Source organism: Penicillium citrinum, assembly GCF_028827155.1.
Source record: "Penicillium citrinum strain IBT 23319 chromosome Unknown utg000009l:1.0-4274883.0:1.0-4276374.0, whole genome shotgun sequence".
Lineage (NCBI taxonomy): Eukaryota > Fungi > Ascomycota > Eurotiomycetes > Eurotiales > Aspergillaceae > Penicillium > Penicillium citrinum.
In genome coordinates, this window is record NW_026622694.1 from 1,596,447 (window position 1) to 1,606,139 (window position 9,693).

Below are 9,693 nucleotides of genomic sequence, written 5' to 3' on the forward strand. Positions count from 1 at the left end.
GTAGACAGCACCATCGAATACCACCGTATAAATCCTTGCATAGACTTCACTCATCTAATATTGAGTCAAAATCCGCGCTGAAATCTACTCCTCGTTGAAGTGGCCTTATGCCCCACATTTTCAGTAAATATCATTTTATCCTACGAAGTAAAGAGGTGCATATTATAACTACTTAATAACCTTTGGTCCAGTACTGTCTGGCAACTTCAAATTAAAAGTTTTGGCTTTCCAGCAACCTCGGCACTTCGGGATCTCCGACCCACTTCAATTTCCCCGCAGTGAAATCATCCACCAGCAACAATTATAAATTTGGAAATTTATATCAATCAGCCTTGAACTCGACCCCTGAAGAAAAGAAAAAAAGTTTGCGATAAAATAATTTGAAGCATAAAATTTCAACGTACAATCCATCCTCAAACCAAAACTATGCCTATCTGTACTCTACACCTACTCAAATTCACAAAAACCACCAATCTCCAATCATTCCTTCGACAACTGCAACAATCGGCGAAAATCATACTTGCATCTCGTCCTCGACACACCGTAATTCACCCAACAATCCTGGACAATGACCCGCTCGCAACAGAGAAATGGGATCTATTACTCCTCCTCGAAAGCAACCCAAACACACCAGATCCAATTCCCAACAATCTTCGGCACACAATTACAACCGAATACAAAATAACAACCGGAATACCATCAAAACTCCTCCAACGCTATCCAACCCACAATGAAACCCTTAAAAGGCAATCTTCATCAATTCCCCTAACAGGTTCCCTCAACAAATTTCTTTCGGGTGGTAGCAAATCCACATCTCAAAATCTCGAAATATCCCCATCACTCCTATCATTCATGGATGAACTCACGAAAACTCACACCGGTCCCGTAACAATGCTCAATCTCCTACATTTCCACCAACCAAATGGGAAAACAAGCTATTACCAATACGGTCAGGCATTTATCCCTGTCGCGGGCAAACGTGGCGGGGACGCGAAGTTGGTTGGGAATGTTGTTGCACCGCAGATGCAAGACGGTGTTCGGGGTTCGGAGGGGTGGAATGAGATTTCTCTTGTGCATTACCCTTCTATTCGTCATTTCTGTGATATGCTTGCGGGTGATGATTATCAGGCTATTAATGAGAAGTATCGGCTTTCTGTGCGTTAAATCCCAGTCATTATCCTTGTCTCTTCATACACAGTCATTTTTTATATGCTGATGCTGACGACCGTTCAGGCCCTTCGTGATACTTTTCTTTTGTGTACTACGGAAATCAATTTGCAGGATTTGGGTTCCTCAAAGCTTTAAAAATAGGAAATTGAAAGGACGATTAGATTGTTCATTTAGCTACTAGAAGCAATCACATACAAACACATTTCCTGCTCAATCAACTGGGTATCTGAAATTATGAGACTGGAAAACCGCCCAGTCCCCAAACGCTGGAAATCATAATAGCAAAGCCAACGTATTCACCGTCCTACCTTGAAGCCGACCTCGGAAAATTCCTTTTCAAAGGCGATGGTCATGGCCGACAACACTGTCACTTGGCCTGTCCCAGGTACGAATGTGGCCTGGTTTTATTTCCTGTTAGCGATTCCCACATAAGCCCTGCAGTAACCACATACCTTCAAGAGAAGATGTCATAATACTATCTTTCTGGAAACCTAGCCAGCAAATAGGATCTTCGCCGACAATCTTAGACTACACCATTATCAGCATATGCGATGAAAGCCCATCCTCATGGTGAACTTACCATTATCGGCGGTAGTAAAGCGGTTCTTGCTCTTGGTTCAACCGGGTGGCTAGCCATGGGATCGAGGTCACCATCAAGCTTTTCAGTTCGTTCCGAGTCTGATCGAACGCGATTCCCACCACTATCAGCACGATGACGATGAGGTGATTGTCTGTTCGGTGAGATAACGCTACTTCGATTACGAGCAGTACTTTGATGCTGTTGAAAGTTAGCCTCAATAACTTTGCGGGTAGGTTTGATATGCAACGAAACTAACCGCGCGAGGTCGATGAAGCATTCCGACACTGAAATCCCACAAGAGGAGTCTGCAGTCATCGCCAACACTACCGAATCGATACGTCTTTTGATCACATCGCCACGGGTCGAATGCAACCGCAGAAACCCAGGAATTATGACCCTGGCAGCGAGCAACAATCTTGCGTTCTGGGAAAGACCAGATAGTAACGAGGTCGTCTTGGCCACCAGTGACGATGTATTTGCCATCGGGCGACCAGCAAACGCAGATTAGACCGCCGTAGTAGCTTCGGAAGATGTCAAGAACCCTAATTGAGCATTAGCAAAGCAGGAAGATATCGTTTGAAATATGGAGTCAAAACATACTCTTCTTCCAAATAATCCATCAATCGGAGAGAACCGTCTTCCAAAACCACTGCCAAGTGTCTCTGATCCGGAGAGAACGAGAAATGGGAGATTTTCTGATTCGCCAGCTTCCAGTAGCAAAGCGGGTTGGTTTTTTGATTCTTCGATTGCACCGATTTCAAGACCTCTAGAGGAAATTTGCTGGGATCATGATCGGGAGGAGGAGTCACTTCGGGCGTGAACAGTGCATCCTCTTTCTCCTTGTCGTAAACCACCATAACGCCATTTGCATGCGATGCAAGGAAGAGATTCTCGGACCCAGGTAGCCATTTGATGTGCGTGACGGGGGAGTTGTTAATAACCCCGTTCTTATTGATGCGGGCATATTTCTGTGACATCGGTTCATACCAAATGATATCCCCAGCCGAAGAACCCATCACAATATCCAGATGTGAGGAGGTCTTCGTCAATTCATTGATGTCATGACAGAGCATGTGAGCTTTGGTGAAAAGAACTTTGGTAAGGTGTTCCTCCTTTTGTGCTGAGTTCAGGTCTAGCCATTGAAATGCTCGGTTAATGTTGGCAAAGGCAAAGATACCATTGGGATCGCGCTCGCCCAAACGCTTGGCCGAAGTCTCATGAGTAATGACTCGGGACACAAATGAGGAGCTACTCTTAATGATATTGTTCTTAGGTTTGCGTCTCTTGAGCGCATCCTTTGCTGCTTGTACCGGGGCTGCCAGTGCGGGATTTCCATCTCCGAATGGCGGTGCAACGACAGGCGTTTTCAGGAAAGTCGGAGGTTGCTTGCGCGAGTCTAGGCTAACCAACGATAGCTTCACACCACATGTGGGAGGAGTTGGTAAAGTAGCCAGAGGGTTGGGGTTGACGATGGGTGCTTCGGATGGGTGTGGGGGTGGTGTAGCGAGAAGGAGATCATCCTTGAGAGTATAGGTTCCTGATCGCGGCGCATCATTCATTAGCATCGTTTGACGGCTGAGAAAAGCATGACACTGATAGGGTCTATTGAGAGACTTGGGATACGATGCGATGCACATACCTTCTCCGACTTGCAGAGGACACCCGCTCTCCGGATGGGAGATGGTGTTGTTCGTCTCAACAACAGGGACCGCCATGCCGTTCGCCGCCCCTGCCGCATAAGCGACAGGGATGGTGTATCGAGGGGGTGGAGGTGGAAGGACACTAACGCTTTGGGTCAGTATATTCTTGGACATGGTTGTAGGGCGATTGTCCCAAGGGTCCGAGGCGAAAGTGATTCCCAAGGATTTGAGGCTGTGATATCATACGGATACAAGATGGAAGAGAACGGATCAATCGGAGAATTGAGGAAGAGCACAGTGAAAGATAATTTCCGGGCAAAGATAGAAAGAGAGAGGAAGAGACGAGGGCCATCTTACAACATGATTTCTTTGGTCTCGACTTAAACCGAGACAGACTTGATGTCGTGACACGGGCTAGGCAGCACAGCAGCAGACAGCGCTACAGTCAGGGCTGTATACTTCAGTGACGGTTATACAGTTCGTCCCAATTCGACGGGTGTGGATATGTATATATCTAGATCTTTGTAAAGAGCCTCAAGGTGGCTTTTCGGCTTCTCTGGTGATGTCGGAGAAGAATGAGGGGAAGAGACCGCACAGCCGCGGACGTGGGGGGCAATGATCATCCAATTATTATGTGCAGGCGAGAATGCGAGAAAGAAGAAATAAAATCGTTCTATGCGAAATGGTGTGACCTTGTCTAATGCAAATTAAGGCCAGATGAGATGCAAATAAAGAGGAGAAGCGGAAGAAGAGAAGAGGAAGATGCAGAAGCGCAGAGATCAGCGGTCCGGGGTAAAAGGCGAGCGGAGAAGTGCAAGTCTCGTGCCTGGCCTTGGCAGATATACGGGATTACTCAGGATCAAGTGTATGAAGTGTGGTGAGTTGCAAGAATACGGCAATAAACAACTATAATAAAAGCTCGAGGGTATTATTGATCACTATTCATGTACATCCTAATTCTTACTTTCCACCTATTGCCCACTGCCACTCACTCGTCGCCAAATCATCACTGCCGCTGCCCCCGCGCAAACAACCGCCCCCAATGCAATTCCCCACGACATCCATTTCCCTTCAACATCCTCTTCACTACGCGGGAATGCCGTACTGGGTTCCATCGCAGCTTCGGCAATATGCACAAAAACTTCTTGAATGGAATTCCAGGTCACGCTGACATGCAGAGGAGGACTCGGCATGTTCAATAGAGCAGTGTATTCATGGGGTTGATACTCCGCCCGCTGAGTCGTCCGGTCTAGATCAGCTTTAAGCGCAATGAAAACACTAGGCAGCTCTTCCAGATGGGGGTATTTGGCCCGTAGCGCAGGGATATAAGCGAAGGAGTCTGGGTCGGAAGAGTCGTAGGTATAGGCGATTACATCGCATTGATCTAGCAATTTGGCCTGGTTCTCCAGAATAGCAGGCTCCAATTCACCTAGCTCATCCATGATCAGATAGCATTGTTTCCCGCCAGGTAACTCCACCGTATTAACGCCCGTCCGAGGCTGAATCGTGGGGTGATATGTCGTGCTGAACCCACGCGAGAGAAGCGCATCTAGGAGAGCTGATTTTCCGGATCCCGGGCCGCCGAGAACATGGCATTGAACCACGTTTCGTCCGACACGCCCGGGGCGCCGTCTTCTCTTGCGTGGTCGCGTTACTTTCAATGCTGTGGTGATAGAAGGATTGCTGCGGTCTGATGATTCAAAGCCAAGATATGCTAGGTATTCTAGTGTGGTTTTGGGAGACATGAACGTCGTCATGCTCCATTGAGCTAGCCAGCCCTGCAGAGTGACATGGCCCGCTTCATTGCGCACCGTTGATGAAGGGAACGACCCGTCTGCCCAGGATGGGGGTAATCCAGGTGTCGGAGCAAATAAAGATGCCAGTTCGGCATCATTCAAACCACCATCATTGTCCTTGTCGGAAAGCAAAAATAGATTCACGAAGAATCGGTATCCCTCCGGTGAAAGTTCAGCCGAGGCATAAGGCGGTACTTCGAAACGGGGATGGAGGAAGTTCTCCTGTAGAGATAGGTTGTCGGTATACTGGAATGCTCGTAGAATGATCCAAACCGTCTCATGGCGGCCCTTCTCCGCATAGAGTTTGTTCAAATGAATGAATCCAGGGCAGTCAATACCGGAATCAGTGACTGAGTCGGGGAAGCTCCGTTGGATAGTCTCCTTTATATGTGCAAGGTCCTCCTCGCTCAGAGGTTTTCCGAAACAACGCGTTTGAAAGTCCGCAATTTCTTTATCCGACAAATATCCATCTCTGTCTTTATCGCTGAGGTAGAAAATGCGCTGTAATGCGGCGACGGCGGCGGGTTTCAGGGCGGCTTCCTTGGAATCGAAAAGGGGCGCGATGGGGTGAGTGACTGCCTTTTGGCAGACGAAGAAAGCTTCGTTAACATTTCGGTGCTCACGGGCACTTGTCCGAATGCAAGAGTCGATTTCTTTGAACTCCGACATCAAAGGAAGCATTTCCTCCTCGATGACCTGGGCCTCGCTGTGGCTCGTGGCTAGGTCGGATTTGTTGGCGCAAAGCACTACGGGGACATTAACGCCCAGCGAGCGGAAATGTGGAAGCCAGAATAGTGCGACCCGCTCATAGCTGTAGTGGTCGGAATATACCAAAAGGATCACGTTGGATTTGCGAATCTCTCGCGCCAGGTTGTTACGTTCTTGCGGGAGAGCGGAGGTATCGACAACGGTTGTGGTGGTGACATTTTCGGGAGTTCCAATGGTGGGAGGGATGGTAATCTGTGGGAGGACAGGCTGAATCTTATTCGAGACGAAGACACCTTTCACCAGCGACGTGATGAGGCTGGACTTGCCGGTGCCCTCGTCACCGCAGACGCAAATCCGGACTGATAGTTGGTCAGCGGGAGAACAGGCGATGTTAATTTGATTTGTCTTACCTGTAGCCATGTGTAAGGGCTATTTAGGAGGAGAGGCTATGAGCTGGACATGGCCGATTGGTGGTAGTTGGCAATAGCGAAATGTTTCGTGTTTGGGGGAGCTCGGGGATGCGATAAGGGCGGACTGGACTGGAAGATGTCAGTGCCAAGCCATTTGGGGTGGAGTCTCGGCGTTTGGCATTGGCAACAAACAGTTAATGACAATAGACTCAACATCAAGTCATGGCTTGTGGGATATCTGACAGAAGGCTGATATTGAATTATATCATTTCGGATGGAGATATCTATTCCCCCTTTGCAGGGTCAATAGCTCTGGCCATTTAATGTTTGGCGTTTGGTATATTCACGTACTGTTGCTTCTAGTATACCTATACTACCGGTGAAATCCCAATATCAATTCGCATCAGGTGGACTCTAAATAAGTGTGAGCATTTCGCAATCACCTGTATACCTGTATACCTAGGCATACCAGCACCTGCTGGCAGTGAGTATGGTATCTTTTTGAACACTTATCTCTTGAATGCTAGGTCCTTTGCTCACCGGTAGTATTAACCAACTAACTAACTATAGTAAACTAGAAGTATAAGCCGGTTGGATGTGAGTGGCAATAGCCTAGAGTATTCATGAATACCATTGCGATACTGAAGTACTGAACCTCTACATCACCATTATCAGGGTCCTAATTGACCAAACTGATTCTAATCGACTGGTCATCTCATGCACGGCCCTCGTGCACCCCGCGGTTCACGTTGAATATCTGGACGAGGCTGTGTGCTGCGCCACATCTAAACGGCCGTACTGATTGTAGAGTAAACTCAACATGCAATACTTGCAGTACTGTCATCATTCATGCACTGACAATCTTCTTCTTCTGCTTCTGCTGCATCAATCCAATCTAGCTGTCATCTACTGAATACTACGTACATACATTCTAAAGTGGCTAAACCGATTCCTCCACGAACCCGCGTCAACCCGCCAGGCCCACAACGGCCCCATCTCACTGACTAACCTATTAACCTGCCCGAACCTCCAACTCCGAATCATCCAGCCATCTCCTGTCCTTCTGACAAGTCTCTTTGCGCCTGTTCCTCTCTGTCGCAAATCTCTCCCCCTTCCCACCCAAAATGCCTCTTGGGATCCATAATCCTCTCCCGTCATCTCTGAGCAGTATGTGTTGCCCTTTCAGACTATCTGCCTGTTTCCCCGCAATCGCGTGCGGCATCTCCGGCTAACACATCCATCTCTCGAACCTATATAGGTGAATGCAAGAAGGCGGCAAAGATCCTCACTTCCTTTGTGGACCCAAAGCAGGCTTTTGGTCCAGATAAAGTCATTCCACCAGAGATTTTGGCCGGCGCAAAGGTATGCCTCTTATGATCGCGGGGTAGACAGAGCGATTGAACATGGGTTCCCATAATGCGGCTCAACTAACTTCTTCCCACTTAACCCCAGGGCCTTGCCATCCTTACAGTCCTCAAGGCTGGATTTATTGGGTCTGGTCGATTCGGTTCCGGAATTGTCGTTGCTCGTCTGGCTGATGGCTCTTGGTCGGCTCCCTCAGCTATCGCGACCGCCGGTGCTGGTGTAGGTGGTCAGATTGGGTTCGAATTGACCGACTTCGTCTTCATCCTCAACGATGCCTCTGCCGTTCGCACATTTTCTCAAGTCGGTACCCTCACACTAGGTGGCAATGTCTCTCTTGCGGCTGGACCGGTGGGCAGAAATGCTGAAGCTGCCGGTGCTGCTAGCACCAAGGGTGTTGCTGCCGTCTTCTCATACTCCAAGACAAAGGGTCTCTTTGCCGGTGTCAGTTTGGAAGGTAGTATGTTGGTTGAGCGTAAAGATGCCAATGAGAAGATGTATCAGAGTCGTATCTCCGCAAACCAGTTGCTTTCGGGTAGTGTTCGGCCACCACCATCTACAGATGCACTGATGCGTGTTCTCCAATCCCGCGCCTTTTACGGTGGCCGTGGAGCCGGTGGTAGTCTTCATGGAGGCGATTCTATGTACAATGACATGCCGGTTTACGATGATAGCCATGATGATGTGGTCTGGGAGGGACGTCGTGGAGAGGCTTACGGTCAGGGCTCCCGAAGAGGTCGCTCAAACACATATGATGATGAATATGAATATCGCGATAAGCCACGTCGGGCTAACACCTGGGCGGACGATGTATATGACAGACCATCCGGAGGTCTGGGCCGATCTTCGACCACACGATCCCCAGCGAATGATTCATTTGATACATACGGAGGACGCAACCGCAGCAACACCACGCCATATGATGATGACTATTCCTATTCAGACCGTCGACCGACCCGGCCGACTGCACCCAAGCCGGTCTTTGGGCAAAAGACGGGCCAAGGGGCAGGACTGCGTGCCGACCAAGCTGTTGCCCTCTACACCTTTGATGCAGATCAAGATGGTGATCTCGGATTTAAGAAGGGTGAGATCATCACGATTCTCAAGCGGACAGACAAGGCGGAAGATTGGTGGACTGGCCGCATTGGTGACCGTGTGGGCATTTTCCCTAGGTAAGCAGTCCCTTTGACATTAGCTAGATGAGTTGAGCTGAGCTGACATTATATCATGCAGTAACTACGTCGATGCCTCTTAGATTGAAGAGGGAACCGTTGTTACGGTGGGAGACATAGGAATACTTGAAGAAGGGATGAATCGGTTGGGGTCTTGGATATTGGGTTCGTTGAATATATTTGGGCGCATTTTCTTTTCTCTCGTTTTCTTTTGGATATCGCTTCATACCTTGAGCGCTGGAGTTTCTCATTCTCGTCACGATGGTTCTTTTGCTCCGCGGGATTCACGGAGATCTCGACGGCTTTGCATGTTCCTAGAGTTTCGGTCCGAGTGCTTTGATTCCCTTTCCTTTTCTTTTCTTTTTTTTTCTTTACACATCATTCTTTGACGTTCTTTGTTTTCTTCCAAGAAGTTCATCAACGGTTTTCGTGATCGTTTCATGTCGGAGAACATCACATTCACCTTGTCAGATTCAGCATCATCTTCAGCCTAGACCCCGTCCCATGAGCATGGGTCATTTCCAGCGTGGCCGCTCAGGACGATGGAATGACCTAAGCCAATCAATTGTACGAGCACACCCTTTCCCGTTCTACCGTAGCCAGTAGAGTCACACAACAGCGACATGACAAGATGTTGTCCCCTGACTCAGTGTGAGCACGGGACTGCCGTGGATTGAGGGAGATCTCGTGGATTGAGCGTGAGACCAAGGTTGGGGAGTTAGTTATAGTCCGTAGCTTTCTGGGAAGGGGAAGAGGAGGTGTAATCTATTGAAGATGTATCTGTATCTATAATTTCAATATCAACCATCACCGAAGATAATATTCAAAGGAAAAAAAAAGAGAGAACTGGTTGCG

The 9,693-nt window shown here is 48.4% G+C and overlaps 4 protein-coding genes across 4 annotated transcripts; 2 read left to right on the forward strand and 2 right to left on the reverse strand.

The window, feature by feature from the left end:
• Positions 1-426: 426 nt before the first annotated feature.
• Positions 427-1,164, forward strand: N7469_010067 (uncharacterized protein; the record flags this gene model as incomplete). Its single annotated transcript, XM_056648972.1, has 1 exon — positions 427-1,164. The coding sequence occupies one exon, from the start codon at positions 427-429 to the stop codon at positions 1,162-1,164; it is 738 nt and encodes a 245-aa protein (XP_056496103.1).
• Positions 1,165-1,506: 342 nt separating this feature from the next.
• On the reverse strand, positions 1,507-3,752 carry N7469_010068 (WD40 repeat domain-containing protein; the record flags this gene model as incomplete). Its single annotated transcript, XM_056648973.1, has 7 exons — positions 1,507-1,568; positions 1,623-1,698; positions 1,751-1,948; positions 2,007-2,292; positions 2,351-3,287; positions 3,390-3,532; positions 3,748-3,752. The coding sequence occupies 7 exons, from the start codon at positions 3,750-3,752 to the stop codon at positions 1,507-1,509; spliced, it is 1,707 nt and encodes a 568-aa protein (XP_056496104.1).
• Positions 3,753-4,361: 609 nt separating this feature from the next.
• Positions 4,362-6,314, reverse strand: gem1 (ERMES complex Ca(2+)-binding regulatory GTPase GEM1; the record flags this gene model as incomplete). Its single annotated transcript, XM_056648974.1, has 2 exons — positions 4,362-6,253; positions 6,305-6,314. The coding sequence occupies 2 exons, from the start codon at positions 6,312-6,314 to the stop codon at positions 4,362-4,364; spliced, it is 1,902 nt and encodes a 633-aa protein (XP_056496105.1).
• Positions 6,315-7,428: 1,114 nt separating this feature from the next.
• Positions 7,429-8,921, forward strand: N7469_010070 (SYLF and SH3 domain-containing protein; the record flags this gene model as incomplete). Its single annotated transcript, XM_056648975.1, has 4 exons — positions 7,429-7,471; positions 7,563-7,666; positions 7,757-8,838; positions 8,900-8,921. 4 exons carry the CDS (start codon positions 7,429-7,431, stop codon positions 8,919-8,921), a joined length of 1,251 nt encoding a protein of 416 aa, XP_056496106.1.
• Between the last annotated feature and the right edge of the window lie 772 nt (positions 8,922-9,693).